Source organism: Macaca mulatta, chromosome 16 (genome assembly GCF_049350105.2).
Source record: "Macaca mulatta isolate MMU2019108-1 chromosome 16, T2T-MMU8v2.0, whole genome shotgun sequence".
Taxonomy (NCBI): Eukaryota; Metazoa; Chordata; class Mammalia; order Primates; family Cercopithecidae; genus Macaca; species Macaca mulatta.
Genome location: NC_133421.1, coordinates 20,935,553 through 20,950,891, shown reverse-complemented (window position 1 = coordinate 20,950,891; position 15,339 = coordinate 20,935,553). Strand labels below are relative to the sequence as shown.

The 15,339-nt window shown below is 56.7% G+C and overlaps 1 protein-coding gene across 3 annotated transcripts; it reads left to right on the top strand.

Moving 5' to 3' along the window:
* The first annotated feature begins 4,624 nt into the window (after positions 1-4,624).
* Positions 4,625-15,339, top strand: ALDH3A1 (aldehyde dehydrogenase 3 family member A1). 3 transcript variants are annotated; one of them, XM_077970528.1, is made up of 12 exons: positions 4,625-4,999; positions 5,444-5,528; positions 8,199-8,365; positions 9,849-10,080; positions 10,680-10,765; positions 11,091-11,299; positions 12,090-12,207; positions 12,831-12,972; positions 13,626-13,792; positions 14,205-14,304; positions 14,867-14,997; positions 15,090-15,339. In XM_077970528.1, exons 3-12 carry the CDS (start codon positions 8,204-8,206, stop codon positions 15,102-15,104), a joined length of 1,362 nt encoding a protein of 453 aa, XP_077826654.1. In that variant the 5' UTR covers positions 4,625-4,999; positions 5,444-5,528; positions 8,199-8,203; the 3' UTR covers positions 15,105-15,339. The 3 variants fall into 3 exon arrangements, with proteins under 3 accessions (XP_077826654.1, XP_014974286.1, XP_014974287.1); XM_015118800.3 differs by lacking the exon at positions 5,444-5,528 and having other exon boundaries at positions 4,694-4,999; XM_015118801.3 differs by lacking the exons at positions 4,625-4,999; positions 5,444-5,528 and adding an exon at positions 7,719-7,880.

Here is a 15,339-nt window from a genome sequence, read left to right as displayed (position 1 = left end):
CTTAGGGGAGGCTCCCCCCTGCTCGCACTCACCTCCCGAGGCTGCAAACCTGCAGCTTCTCTGACCCAAGGCACTATGACTAGCGGCAGATAAAGAAATGAAGAAGCCCCAGAAATCCTTTCCTGCAAGTCCCCAGGAGGTGCGGACACAGTGGGGGAAAGTGTCCCGGGCACAGCCAGTTCTGCTGACTTCGTGCCTCTCCAAAGAGGGGCTCTGTAACAGTAGTTGACTGGCTGCCCTTGGCTGGGCACGGTGACTGGATTACAGCTCTCTGTGGCCTTCAACTCCTGGGCTCAAGAGATCCTCCCACCTCAGCTTTCCTGAGTAGCTGGGACTACAGGTGCGCGCCACCATGCCCAGAGGAGTTTCACATTTTTTGTAGAGATAGGGTCTTGCTTGGTCTTCCAGGCTGGGCTCGAACTCCTGATCTCAGGTGATCTGCCCGCCTCATCCTCCCAAAGTGCTGGGATTACAGGTGTGAGCCACCGTGCCTGGCTGAACACTAAGTCGTACTCCTTCTATCTAAGTATATATTTGTACCCATTACGCAAGCTCCCTTCCTTCCCCCACCTCCCCACCCTTCCCAGCCCTGATAACTACCAATTTATTCTCTATCTTCATGAGATTCACTTGTTTGGCTCACACACGTGAGGGAGAACACGTGGTATTTGTCTTCCTGAGGCATAACGCTTTTAACCAATGGGGAGATCCCTGAGACCCGCTGTCTAATTTTCTCCTTTCTACTCTTTTTTTTTTTTTTTTTTTTTTTTTTTGAGACAGGGTCTACCACTCTGTCCCCCAGGCTGGAGTGCACTGGCACGATTACAGCTCACTGAAGCCTTGACCTCCTGGGCTCAAGCAATCCTCCCACCTCAGCCTCACAAGTAACTGGGTGCATGCCACCATGCCCAGCTAATTTTTTTTTTTTTTTTTTTGAGATGGAGTCTCGCTCTGCCCTCGTCCAGGTTGGAGTGCAGTGGTGGGATCTCGGCTCACAGCAACCTCCACCTCCCAGGTTCAAGTGATTCTCCTGCCTCAGCCTCCTGAGTAGCTGGGATTACAGGCATGTGCCACCATGACCAGCTAATTTTTGTATTTGAGTAGAGATGGGGTTTTGCCATGTTGTCCAGGCTGGTCTCAAACTCCTGAGCTCAAGTGATCCACCAACCTTAGCCTCCCAAAGTGCCGGGATTGCAGGCGTGAACCACAGCGCCCAGCCGCCCGGCTAATTTTTTATTTTTTGTAGAGATGGGTCTCTCTATGATGCCCAGGCTCCTTCTACTCACATAAAGGAAGTGGTTTCCCCTCCCAAAAACTATTTCTAATCTAAACGTTCCTTGAAATTTAAGCAAACTCGCTTTTCATTCATTCATTCATTCAACCCTTTTTTTTGCTAGCTTTGGGTGAATTTGCTGAAAATCGTCTTGCTAAATGATTGCTTTTCTGTCCGAGGGATGGTTTGGCGTAGTGGACTGCTTCCATATCTTAGGAGGTCTCCCTTGCGCCAAGATATGGTATTGAACAAAAGTTGAGATCTCTGCTTTTGTGGACGTTCCAGTCCATGGGGGGGACAAGGAGAGAAGAAAAATAATCAACACATAGTCACATAAGCAAAGCTATGCTTGCAGGTTGTGACAGGTTCCTGGAAGCAACGAAGGTTTTATTTGGGGGGTGGGAGAGGTCAGGGAAGCTGAGATCTCAACATGGATAAGAGTCTGGTGCAGAGTGGAAGATAAAGTGTCCCAAGGAGCAAGAACAGCATGTGCAAAGGCCCTGTGGTAGGAAATTGCCTGGGTCAGTCAAGGAATGCCAGTGGACTGCAGTGCAGTGAGAATGGTGGGAAGTGGTGCGAAGTGAGGCCGGTGAGGCAACCAGGAGCCAGGCCCCTCAGGGGTTCACAGGCAGTGGGAGGAAGCTTCCCGACAGCAAGGGGGCGCCACCCAAGGATGTGAATCAGGGGAGAGACATGCTCAGGTCCTCATCGTCCGCACGTCTCTCTGGCAGCCACTTGGGAGAAGGCAGCTGAGCCTGGACTCAAGGAGAGTAGGCAGAGGGCAAAAACAGTGGCCTGGGAGAGAGAGAGAGAGTGACAGCCCAGGCAAGGATGAGGCATCAGGGATGGAGTTATTAGGACTTGCAAAGATTAAATCATGCTTGCAATCCTAGCACTTTGGGAGGCTGAGGCGGGAAGATCAACTGAGCCCAGGAGTTTGAGACCAGCCTGGGCAACATAATGAGACCCATCTCTACAAAAAATTTTAAAATTAGCCAGGCATGGTGGCACGTTCCTCTAGTCACAAGGTGGGAGGATCGCTTGAGCACCGGAATTCAAAGTCGCAGTGAGCCATGATGGCACCACTGCACTCCAGCCTGGGCAACAGAGCAACACCCTGTCTCAAAAAAAAAAAAAAAAAAAAAAAAATCCGAAAAGCAAATATCTGTAAGTTTCTATCACAACCCACACTTTTGCCACTACTGAAACTATAACCAAAACCCAAACACGCAAACAAGGATTTTGTTCTTTGTAGATTTGAACTGCTTCTAGGCTCCTTGCTCTGACGCTCCCACCGCTACTGCTGCCACTTTCGACGACACCCACGCCACCTAACCTTTCCAAGATGCCCTCGGCCCGCCAGGCACTGTTCTGGTCACCTGGTGTACTCACTGCTGCGTTGCTGGCTTTTGCTAGTTGATTCCATGGTTCTCCCAGGGGAGGGCCGCTGCCATGATGAGCCAGCTCCGAATGGCCTTCGGCCTTGCATTCTGCCTTCTACTCAGGATCCAAATTCCCAGGGGAGTTGGGGAGGCCTCATGGGGAGCCCACCCCAACCCATGGCTGGCCTGGAGCAGGCACCTGGCTGGCCATCTCACCAAGTAGGAAGGGGTTGCCTTCAAAGATAATCAGCTGCTGCCACCAGAAAAGGGGAGAGGCTGGCACCGGCCTGGGCCCCGCCTGTTCTTCCCCCTCTCAGGAGGCACCCCACTTTGCACCTACCACCCAGTCCAGGCCCCCCCACCAGGTGTGAGGTCCTGCAGATGCTTCCTTCTGCTTTTTCTGGAATGTTTCCCATTCTTATTTGGGGGTCTCGTCATTTCTTGCCTGCATTGCTGGAAGCTGCGGCTTTTGGGCTGGACCTGTCTGACACTGTGCCCTGTCCAGGGGGTTCCCTAAACCAAAAAATAACCGACATTTGTCTGTCTGATAAGCTCCTCAGTGCCCCGCACCCCCACAGCCGGCCTGGACTACAGGCCTCTGTGAGCCTCCACCCCAGGAGTGTCATTCACCTCCACACCTCCTGCTGGCAACAGTGGACACATCGCACCTTCTCGTGACATAGTGTTCCCTGCCTCTGTGCCTTTCTTCTGCTCTTCCAGCCCCCTTGCTGTTCCTTGCCCAAATGCTTCTCACTCAGCTCAGACGATGACCCCTCCCACGGACTCTCACCCCAGCCCCTCTAGCATCCTCTGACTACCTGGTCCTTACAGTGTTCACATGATTTTGAAATTTCCTGTTTATTCTGTCAGTCAATAAAGATTTATTGAGCATCTACTATAGATGCTGTATGGAGATCACAGCAGTGAATGAACCAAATTCTAGCAGCCAGGAGTTAAGGGACAGGTAGCAAACAAGATATAAATGCTCCAGGGAAAAAATAATGGAGGAAGAGGACAGCATTGTGCTATTTTCCATAGCGCATTGGCGGAGAGCTGCGTGGGTGGATGGAGGGGAAAAGGGCTCCAGGTGGAGGTAAGCAGGAGGGCCAGAGCACATCCTCAGGACTCGTAGGCCATGACGGGGACCTTGTGTTTGCCTCGAATGAAATGGGAAGCAGGGACCCCATGCTGGTAAGCAGCCTGCAGGCAGGTGAGGGTGGCGGGAAGTGCCTGGTGAGAGGGGCCGAGAGTCTGTTCCACACATGCCTCCTCCCCACAGCGTGGTGCAGAGCAGGAACCCAGCGAACATTGATCAGAGGGCGTGGGAAAGGCTTTTCCAGACTCCTTCCTTCCCAAGCGTCTCTGGTTTTCGGTGACCACACAGAGTTCTCACCCTCCTTGGCCCTCTTCTCAGCTATTCAACGAGAGGGCAGATTTACAGATTGGAGACGCCCATCAAAAGCTCCCAGCCAGCCGGGTGCGGTGGCTCAAGCCTGTAATCCCAGCACTTTGGGAGGCCGAGATGGGCGGATCACAAGGTCAGGAGATCGAGACCATCCTGGCTAACCCGGTGAAACCCCGTCTCTACTAAAAAGTACAAAAAAAAAAAAAAAAAAAAAAAAAAAAAAAACTAGCCGGGCGAGGTGGCGGGCGCCTATAGTTCCAGCTACTCGGGAGGCTGAGGCAGGAGAATGGTGTGAACCCGAAAGGCGAAGCTTGCAGTGAGCTGAGATCCGGCCACTGCACTCCAGTTTGGGTGACAGAGCGAGACTCCGTCTCAAAAAAAAAAAAAAGCCCCCAGCCTGTGGTTCCCCAGGGCTAGGGTCTCTGCCTCAGTGGGGCCCTGTGCACACTGGGGGATGTGAAGGGCCCGGGGCAGCGCTGGCTGGGAGGGGGCCGTGCTCTCACTGTGGCTCGTGGCTGACCCCTGCCGATCTTATGTAACCAGAGAACTCGGAGAATCGCATCTGGCAGTGGCAAGTCTGGAAAGCTGGAAGAGCTCCACGCCAGGCTGAATCAATCAGCAGCCCCCATGCCCAGGGCGAACACAGACTGTTTTGAAGATCAGATGTGTGCCCTGCCCAAGCCTTCAGAAACATTCTGGCATTTCAGAAGCGAACAAAAGCAGACAGCCCGGGACCTAATCCCCAAAACCAGGGCTGTAGGGAGCAGAGGTCCAGAGGACGCCACACCCCACATTTGAATATTTTTTTTTCTTGTCACGCAAACTTCCTGGGCAGGAACTCCAAGGGCTCAGTGGGCAGGAAGGAGGGTCCTTAAATACGTCCCCTCTTGGCTGTTGCTGTTCCAGGAGCCCCAGTTACCAGGAGAGGCTGTGTCAAAGGTAATCCTCTTCCCTGCTTACCTTATTTTTTCTCTTGTCTAGGTGGCGCCTGCCCTCGGAGCGGGGGCCCTAAGTGTTAAGAGTCCTATATCATCTCCCAGGGGGCTGGTCCCTGCCTCCGGGACCATCATCTCTGGAGCATCCTCCTGGACCTCTGGCAGCTTTGCCATCCCCCAAACCGGGAGGCGGAGGTCCCAGGAATCCGTGGAGCAGAGACACCAAGGTGGCTGTGGGGTGAGAGGCCTTGATGGGCTGTCAGACTCCATCACTGGAGGGAAGGTAGCAGAGCCAAGTGGTAAAGGCATGAGCTGCCAACAGAGATGGATGTGGGTTCAAGCCCCGACGTGCCATTTGCTACCTGTGAGACCAGACAGAGCACTGAGCGTTTCTCAGTCTCCCTTTCCTCATCTGTCAAACGCACTCATCATTGTTCCTTCTTCATAGGCGCCACTCTAGAGCTTTTGTGAGCACAGAAGGCAGTGAGGAAGGGAGGGGGTGCCACTGGGGGGCAAAGTCAACACCGGCACAGGTGAGAGGAGCGGGGTGCAAGAACGTGGGGTGTGAGGCGACGGGTGCTGGGGAGGCCCCCAGTGCATGCAGCAGCAGCTCCCATTTGGGTGCAGCTGCAACGTGATGGTCTCCACTCATCTCTGTGAAGTGGCATCTTTGTTAACCTGTCTCTCGGGGAAGGCCTGGGAAGGCCGTCCTGCCCAGAGACCACAGTTCCGAGTGGCGATGCTGGGGTGCAAGACCAGTCCCGTCCCACGCTCACCAGGCTCTTCCCACCTGGGCGGCCTGCCTCGGTGGCTGGTGCCTAAGGCTGCTGCCCTGCTTTGACCGTACAAGGCTTGGGAGAGAAGCAGGACCTTCCTGCAGGGCTGGGGTTGTGGTCAGCAGGAGGGGCCTGGCCCATGGAACTGAGAAGGTCCCAGAGAGGGGGCTTCCCCAGCCTCCTATCAGATCACAGGGAGGGGCCATGGAAGGGCCAGGCTTAGAGCACCCTCGAAGCCAGCAGGTCCCCGCTCCCTGTGCAGAAAGCCTGGGGCTAGGGGTCAGCCTATGGGGAGGGGAGGCAGAGAATGGATCAGAAGCCACTCGCTGGAAGGTAGGCAGGACCATATATCTATATACAATATAATTATATATTACTTATGATATATAGGGTTTTTTTAAAAAAATGGAGATACCCTATTTCTGCTGATGTTAAAAGTTATGCCGGGTCTGCAAGTGGGCTGAGTATCTCTGGAAGGGGAGTCAGGAACTGGTAACAGTGGCCCCTCTGTGGGGCAGCACCTGACAGCTAATGGAGCAGGGACGAGGGCGGTGGACCTTTTTCTGTGTCCGTTTGCTATATTTTACATTTTGTTTCATGAGCATGTATTGCCTATCTTAAAATGCACCAAAATTTAAAAAATACAAGCTCATTGCAAAAAGTCAAACATTGCATAAGAGGAAAACAGATCATCAATAATTTCACCCCCATCAATTGTCCCATCACGTTGGGGGCTACCGTTCTAGTCCTTTCTTGCATGTTAGAACACACACACACGCGCACACACACACACGCCTGGTACGTCTGTTATTCCATAACTCCCTTCCCTTCCCTTCCCTTCCCTTCCCTTCCCTTCCCTTCCCTTCCCTTCCCTTCCCTTCCCTTCCCTTCCCTCCCCTCCACTCCCCTCCCCTTCCCTGCTCTCCCCTCCCCTCCCCTCCCTTCCCCTCCCCTTCCCTTCCCTTTCTTTCTTTCTTGATGGAGTTGTTCCATAACCTCTTTTCTTTTCTTTTCTTTTTTCTTTTCTTTTCTTTCTTGATGAAGTCTCGCTAAAAGTAATTATATTACTTACCCGAAGCATTCAAATACTGCTTCCACTGATAGCCTCTTGACTTCTAGCAAATCTCACTAACCTTGCCTTACCTCCTACCACTAATCTAATAGGAGACCTCTGTGATTATGACTCCATTCTCCTGGTCAAAATGCTGGAGTACAATGGCGCAATCTCAGCCCACTGCAACCTCCTCCTCCCGGCTTGGTTCAAGCACTTCTCCTGCCTCAGCCTCCCAAGTAGCTGGGACTATAGGCGCCTGCCACCACTCCTGGCTAATTTTTGTAGTTTTAGCAGAGACGGAGTTTCACCATGTTGGCCAGGCTGGTTTTGAACTTCTGACCTCAGATGACCCACCCACCTCAGCCTCCCAAAGTGTTTGCTAGGATTATGGGCGTGAGCCACCGCGCCCAGCCTGGAACCTGTTTTCTTTCTTATCCTCAGTGCCTGGGACACCCCTGGTGTAGACAGAGCCCCTACAAACATGCTCTGAATAGCCTGCTCCACCTAATCCCTAAACACTGCACAGTAATCCCTCACGTGGGTGTGACAGGAGTCATTTAAACCGTCTCCTCTTTCGGACCTTTGGGGTGTTTCCAATATTTCCCTGCTAGAGAAAACAGTGATGACTTTCTTATTCGCGAATGTTTAGGAAAGGCTGTAGGACTTCTTTGTCACAGAGAAATACGTTTGAAAAACTTTTGCCACATATCGCCAAATTGCCCCCAGAAGGGCCATCCCAATTTGCCACTATGGTTTCGTGTATTGGTAGCAGGAATCACCTTCACACCTCTTTGTGGAAATCTGCAGCTCTGTGAATCCTTGGTGGTCATGGGCGTGCGTCTCCCAGGTGTGGCACGCATGGGTTTACACACCAAGCCTGGTTCAGCTCTGCCAAGAAACCAGCGCTTTTTAGAACAATGGCTTAGCCAGGAGGGTGGTGCTGGGTTTTCCTTTATCGGCTTGGGTGTGCCCCTCCAATCTGATCTGGAGAGTGGCTGACTGTGTGTGCAGAGCTCTAGGGGTGTTGATCTGGGACTGTGCCACCAGCTTTGCAAGCAAGTATCGGAGCGGGAGAGGCCAGGAAAGGCCCTGCCCCAGCACGCTGCCAAGAGCCCCCAGCAGCAGTTCTGTTTAGGGCGCGTGTTGCTGCGGGTGTCACCTTCTCAGGGGCTAGCAAGGCAGCCAGGGGCCCCGGCGTCTGAGTGAGGGGCGGGAGAGGAGGCCAGGCAGAAAGCGGACCTTCCAGCGGGAAGGCCGTTTTCCGCAAGGCCGAGCCCGGGCCCAGGGAAGTCCCTTCCTATAGCATTCAGGCGGGGTGGGAGGCGGGGTGCGCTCGTGCCCCTCCGCCAGCTGCAGGTGCTTTCTGTCCCCAGGCACCATGAGCAAGATCAGCGAGGCCGTGAAGCGCGCCCGCGCCGCCTTCAGCTCGGGGAGGACCCGCCCGCTGCAGTTCCGGATCCAGCAGCTGGAGGCGCTGCGGCGCCTGATCCAGGAGCGCGAGCAGGAGCTGGTGGGCGCGCTGGCCGCAGACCTGCACAAGGTGCTCGGGCTGGGCGGCCGCCCTCTGCCAGTGTCGGGGCCTCGCGGCGGGGCGGGGGGCTGGGGGCAGTGCGGCCTGGAGAGGGTCAGGAAGAACTTGGGGCCACCTGGGCCGCCGGGCCCCGCGCCCCCCCACCCCGCCTCCCTGCCGCCTCTTTCGCCCTCTGGCCTTTTCCTCCTGGCCTGGCCTCCGCGTCCCGCCCGCAGCGTCCCCCATTTCAACTCTCCTGCTGCCCCGACACCCCGAACTTTTGGTCCCCCCCATTCCTCAGCCCCACGCAGGACCACCTGGTTCTCCACACCAGGAACCAGAGCAGCTTGGCACCCCGGAGGGCATGGGGGGATCTTCCCTCCCTCCCAGTCCTCACAGGGGCTGTTCCGTCCCTCGCCCTGAGCAAGATCAGACGCCTCCGCGTCTGCAGACCCCTGCTGTCCCCACATCCTGCCTGGGGTCCGGCGCTCCGGAGTCCATCCTCCCACCGACTACCTTCTTTGCTCCTGCACTTTTATTTTTATTTTATTTCATTTATTTATTTGAGATGGAGTCTTACTCTGTCACCCAGGCTGGAGTGTGTAATGGCGCGATCTCGGCTCACTGCAATCTCCGCCTCCCGGGTTCAGGCCATTCTCCTGCCTCAGCTTCCCGAGTAGCTGGGAATACAGGCGTGCACCACCATGCCCGGCTAATTTTGTGTTTTTAGTAGAGACGGGGTTTCGCCATGTTGGACAGGCTGGTCTTGAACTCCTGACCTCAGGAGTTCCTCAGGAGGAGTTCTCGGCCTCTCCAAGTGCTGGGATTACAGGCGTGAGCCATAGCGCCAGGCCTGCTCCTCTACTTCTAAAGAAATCGCCCAGGACTTCTCATCTTAAACCAGAAACAATAAGGAAACCCACTCCGTTGACTTTACAGCTTCTGTGTTGCTCTTCACAGCCCAAGTTTATAAAAGAGAGGTGTTTTCCGCCGTCTGCATCCCCTCTTCTCACCCCTGCTTCCCGAAGGAGGCCCTGAGCGCCCAGCAGCCCTTGGTCCTGCATCCCCCTCCAGACATCTGAAGGGCCTGGCTCCGTGTACCCTGCCCGGATCCATCTCCCAGTGCCCGGATCTATCCCCCGTCCCCAGATCCATCCCCGCCTCCACGGATCCATCCCCACTGCCTGGATCTACTCTCCCCTGCCCAGCTCTATTCCCCCTACCTGGATCCATCCCCTTGCCCATGCCTGGCCCCTTCACGCTCTCTCCCCTGGGGCCCCACACATCCAAACCTACCTGGGCCCTCCTCTGGCACAAAGGGGCCTTCTCAGACCCACAGGTCCAAGTGGATAATCCTGGCTCTGCTTCCCCTGGGGGCCTTCTGCGGCTGCCCCCACCCTGGGCTGAGTGAGCGGCCCCCATCACCCTGGCAGCTGAGCAGTGGGGCTCCTCACTCGCCCCAGCTGCAGGCGGGCCCTGGCCGTGGAAGCTCACAGGGGCTCTATCCCTGCAGAACGAATGGAATGCCTACTACGAGGAGGTGGTGTACGTCCTGGAGGAGATAGAGTACATGATCCAGAAGCTCCCCGAGTGGGCTGCGGATGAGCCCGTGGAGAAGACGCCCCAGACTCAGCAGGATGAGCTCTACATCCACTCGGAGCCTCTGGGCGTGGTCCTTGTCATCGGCACCTGGAACTACCCCTTCAACCTCACCATCCAGCCCATGGTGGGCGCCATCGCTGCAGGTGCATGGCCCTGTGGGAAGGGAAGCTGGGGGAGCACCGTCCACCACCACGGAGCCGAGCCAGGACGGGCTCAGGCCCGTGTGAAGAGTCCTGGGGTCAGATAAGGGTTTGCTGGGTCTGTCACAGGAGGCTGTGGGGACCACGCTATTTAGCCAGGCCTCTTGGTGCCTGAGGTCCAGTCAGGCTCAGGTGTCCGCACCTGATGATGGAGAGAGGGCCTGCCTTCCCCCACCCTTGGGGGGCTGGAGCTTCTGTTACCTAATATGCACCAGGGCTTCCTTCCTAGAAGGGGCCAGCGCTGTTCTACCATCCAGGCCCCCAGAGCCTCTCTCCCCTTTCTGCTTTTCCTCCAACATCTCAGCAACTCAGAGGGCCAGGTGGTGCAACTGTGGCCAGCGTGTGCCTATGCGTGTCCCTCTGTCATGTGCCCGTGTGTGCTCCTGGGTGTGCCCCGTGGCATGTGCTTGTGTGCCAATAACTCTCCCATCCACTCTTCCGAGGACACACGATGGAGGGGAGGCTTCAGGTGTGGTCCTTGGGAGGGCAGAGCCTCTGGGTGAGGTACCCTGGGCATAGGCCTGGCTCTGTGTGCTCTGCAGGGAACGCGGTGGTCCTCAAGCCCTCGGAGCTGAGTGAGAACATGGCGAGCCTGCTGGCTACCATCATCCCCCAGTACCTGGACAAGGTGAGGTGCCCTCCGGGGCCTCATAACTCCATGGCCTCATAACTGAGCTGGGGCCAGGTATTTGGGGGATGAGAAATAGTGAATTCTTGCAGCAAGGGACCAAGCTGGTGGCGCTGAGGATGGTCCTTAGCAGCTGCCTTCTCTCATTGGGGTGAACAGAGCCCCTGGGCCAGGAAAGGGGGTCTACTGCCAGTTACCACCCCCTGCCCCCAAGGTGGGGTGCTGGGCTTCGGGGCTGCTGGTCTCGGCCACTGCCCATCTACACTTGTGAGAGCGAGGAAGGGCTTGGTGTTCGCTGAGCCCCCCCTCTCTCCTTGCTTGGAAGGATCTGTACCCAGTCATCAATGGGGGTGTCCCTGAGACCACGGAGCTGCTCAAGGAGAGGTTCGACCACATCCTTTATACGGGCAGCACGGGCGTAGGGAAGATCGTCATGACGGCTGCTGCCCAGCACCTGACCCCTGTCACGCTGGAGCTGGGAGGGAAGAGCCCCTGCTACGTGGACAAGAACTGTGGCCTGGACGTGGCCTGCCGGTGAGAGGCTCGGGCCTGCTGGCTGCAGCGGCCCTTACTCTGCCTTCCAGCACACATGACTGCACCTCACGCTGTGGGTCCACTCTGAGTAGCACAGACACCCCCTGCCTCACGGAGCAGTGGTCCTGGCAGCAACTTAATGGGGATAGGGGTGGGGACCACGTGCACAGAAGACGCGTGGGGAGTCCCAGAAGGCTTCCTGGAGGGGGAGAGGTCCAGGCTGAGCTCTGTTCGCTGAGTGGGCATCACTGGGGAAGTGGTACTCCAAGCAGAGTCTGCAGAAAAAGCAACTGTGGGATGTTCAGGACACAAGGAACTTTACTGGGTCCAGCCCTCTGCTGGGGCAGGGCAATCTGAGTTCTGGAGAGCAGGCCCAGAGGGAGAAGAGCCACCGCCACTCGGGGTCTGGGGAACATCCCGTATCTGCACCTCCCGACCCTAGCCAGGGCTCTGGCCACCTCCCTATCCCACATCTGTGGCCAACAGAGATGTAGGGGAGCCTGAGTAGCAGTGACATCTGGCTGTGCAGGGCAAGGGCGTGATCAGGGAGCACGGAGGCTGCCCCCAACAGACGTCCTCTAGAAATTCCCTACCAGTCCCCGGTGAACACAATCGGGGCATTGGGTCTTCCTGGTCCAGTGTCTAGAAGTAAGCAGACCGCTTGGGAGGACTCACTGGTGGCAAGGTCACAGCCGATGGCTTCTGCTGACCAGAGAGCTCAAGGGTCTGCAAAACGAGGTGCAGCTCTTGGGGAACCTTTTGGATTTAGTCCAGTCTGGGACTTTCACAGACGCATCGCCTGGGGGAAATTCATGAACAGTGGCCAGACCTGCGTGGCCCCCGACTACATCCTCTGTGACCCCTCGATCCAGAACCAAATTGTGGAGAAACTCAAGAAGTCACTGAAAGTGAGTATGGGACCCTTGGCGGGGTGGGATGGGAAGCCTCCCATCACAAGGTGGGCCTGGCCCCTTAACTAACTTCTAGGGATTTGGAAACAGTGGATTTATTTTCTTCTAATATAAATATAATGCAAGCTAGGCATGGTGGCTCACACCCATAATCCTGCACTTTGGGAGGTGGAGGCTGGAGGATCACTTGAGGCCAGAAGTTTGAGACCAGTCTGGGTAACATAGCAAGATCCCGTCTTTGCAAAAAATGTTTTTAAATTAGCCAACCATGGTGGATGGGTGGTGCATGCCTGTTGTCTCAGCTACTTGGAAGGCTGCGGTGAGGCTGGAGGATTGGTTGGGTCCAGGAGTTCGAGGCGGCAGTGAGCTATGATTGTACCACTGCACTCCAGCCTGGGCAACAGAGCAAGACCCTGTCTCTAAGAAAAAAAAAAAAAAAAAAAGGTAATGCACACTCACTATAGATAATTTGGAAAAGATTAAAAAGCATAAAGAAGAAGAAAAATCTCCACCCAGAATCCCATCAGCCAAAGACAGCCACTGCTGGCCTGTGTCTGAGCAGCTTTTGGCCACGACGAGGGTCTGCGTCCTTACCCGAAGCCCCCACCTCTTCTCCACAGGAGTTCTATGGGGAAGATGCCAAGAAGTCCCGGGACTATGGAAGAATCATTAGTGCGCGGCACTTCCAGAGGGTGATGGGCCTGATTGAGGGCCAGAAGGTGGCTTATGGGGGCACCGGGGATGCGGCCACTCGCTACATAGGTGCGTGACCCCTGAAGGGCATAGCCCACCTGCCCAGGCCACAGGGGTCCCCAGCAAGTTCACAGCAAGTGGGCACAGATACTTGATAAGCAGACATGACCTCGAGTTGGGTATAAACTGCTTTCACCAGGGAGCCTGGGGTAGACTCTAGCAGGCAGGGGCTGAGGACAGCCCCTGCTCCAGCCTCAGAATCCCCTCTCCCAACAAAGGCCCAGAAAGAGGGGCCTCATCTCCCCGCCCCTCTGTAGCAGCAGGAGCAGGGACAGCAGAGGCCATAGGAGCCCCAGGTGTGCCAAGCCGTGAGGGGCCCCCAGTGCCCAGGCTGTGGGTCACCACATGGGGCCCACTTGGCCCCGAGTTTGTCAAGGAGACAAGAGAATTCTGGCAGGGCATCGGGTGGCCGGCGGGTGCAGCGCCTGCTCCTGGAGACAGATCTCGGGTCCTTCCATACAGGTTAACCTGTAGTTGTCCCCAGTGGTCTGCCCAGATGGCACCCGGGACACAGGTGCCTGCAGCACCTCTCTGGGGCCTCGTCCCTGCCCTTTTCCAAGCCTGGGCAGCTTCGCCTGGAATAGGTTGGGTCTAGGTGCTTGCACTTTCCAACCGCGTGGGGGTCTCTGTGCCATCCAACTCTGGCTCGTTTCCTGCCTCAGCCCCCACCATCCTCACGGACGTGGACCCCCAGTCCCCAGTGATGCAGGAGGAGATCTTCGGGCCTGTGCTGCCCATCGTGTGCGTGCGCAGCCTGGAGGAGGCCATCCAGTTCATCAACCAGCGCGAGAAGCCCCTGGCCCTCTACGTGTTCTCCAGCAACGACAAGGTGGGCAGTGGGCCTGGGGTGCCCTCCTCCAGGGTCCTGGGGCCCACAGACCTGGGTTCAAACTGCAGCTTCACTGTTCTCTGGCTGTGTGACCTTGGGCAAGTCACTGGATCTTTCTGAGCTCCTTTCACCTCATCTCTAAGATCAGGACAGCAGCATCACCTGAGGGCATTGAATGAGCGATCCTTGCCCAGGGCCCTGCACACAGGCGTGGGGGCGGCTGCTGTCGCTCTTTGCTCGTGTGGTGCTGAGGGCCACGCGGTCTGCGGGAAGAGCGGGAGACGGCGGCTAGGGCTCTGCCTCCACCTGCTCCTGTCCCTGTGGCTCCAGGCTGTACCCAGGCAGGGTGGGGTGGGGGGCTGTGGCATCCTGTGGACAGGAGACTGAGGTCAGTGGCTGGGTCCTGGTGCAGGTGATTAAGAAGATGATTGCAGAGACATCCAGCGGTGGGGTGACGGCCAACGATGTCATCGTCCACATCACCTTGCACTCTCTGCCCTTTGGGGGAGTGGGTGAGTCTGGGGCTGAGCTTGCTGCCTCCCTGCCTCCCTCGGGGGCCCCCAGGGTTGGGCACCCTCACCCAGCAAATTCAGGAGGGGCCGCCTCCTGTGGCCCAGGCCGCAGCTTCCTGCTAACCTCTTCCATCTGGGCCTTGGCCTCTGCCTGCCATCCATCAGACACACTTAACCTGGGAGTCTAGAGGGTCCTAGAGGTCACCTGGTGCACCAGCCTGTTTCATGGAGGCCTGAGAAAGGTGACCCAGGCCAAAGGTCACACAGCTATTTAGTGGCAGACCTGGGATTAGACCCTTGCTGGGCACTCCCACTGTTGTCCCCAGCGTGGATGCCCTGGGGACACCCTGGACATTGGCCACCCTCAGGAGGCCCAGAAAAGGGCCACAACCTGGGGCTGGGTGCTGAGGGCCCCAGGATTTGAGGGAAGGATGGGTGATGATGGCTGGGGCTCTGCCTGTCTGTCCTTGTGGTTCTGGGATACACCCAACAAGGTGGAGAGGGAAGCCTGGGGCATCCTGGGGGCAGGATGCTGAGCCCTGAACCGACTTCTCCTCCGCAGGGAACAGCGGCATGGGGTCCTACCACGGCAAGAAGAGCTTTGAGACCTTCTCTCACCGCCGCTCTTGCCTGGTGAGGTCTCTGATGAATGATGAAGCACTGAAAGTCAGATACCCCCCGAGCCCGGCCAAGGTGAGAGGGGGAAGGGGCTGTGGGTGGGGGGAGACCAGGCTGCGTGGGACCAGGGCCTGGGGATCACTGCCTGCTCCGTGTCCCTTTCACAGATGACCTGGCACTGAGGAGGGGCTGCTCCGCCTGGCCTGGCCACATTGTCCCATCAGAGTGCGGACCACCCTCACTGGCTCTCCTGGCCCTGGGAGAGTCACTCCTGCAGCCCCAGCCCAGCCCCGCTCCTCTGCTGACCTGCTGTCCTGTGCACACCCCACTCCCACATGGGCCCGGGCCTCACCACTCCAAGTCCCCACCCCATTCTAGACCAATAAAGAGATGAATACAATTTTCTAACTCAGCAAA

What these genes read in the sequence shown, in the direction of transcription:
- ALDH3A1 (XM_077970528.1), top strand. Translation starts at nt 8,204, where the DNA reads ATGAGCAAGATCAGCGAGGCCGTGAAGCGCGCCCGCGCCGCCTTCAGC. An exon ending in GGCCTGGACGTGGCCTGCCG is followed by an intron (nt 11,300 to 12,089) that starts GTGAGAGGCTCG and finishes GGACTTTCACAG; the next exon opens with ACGCATCGCCTGGGGGAAAT. An exon ending in AACTCAAGAAGTCACTGAAA is followed by an intron (nt 12,208 to 12,830) that starts GTGAGTATGGGA and finishes TCTTCTCCACAG; the next exon opens with GAGTTCTATGGGGAAGATGC.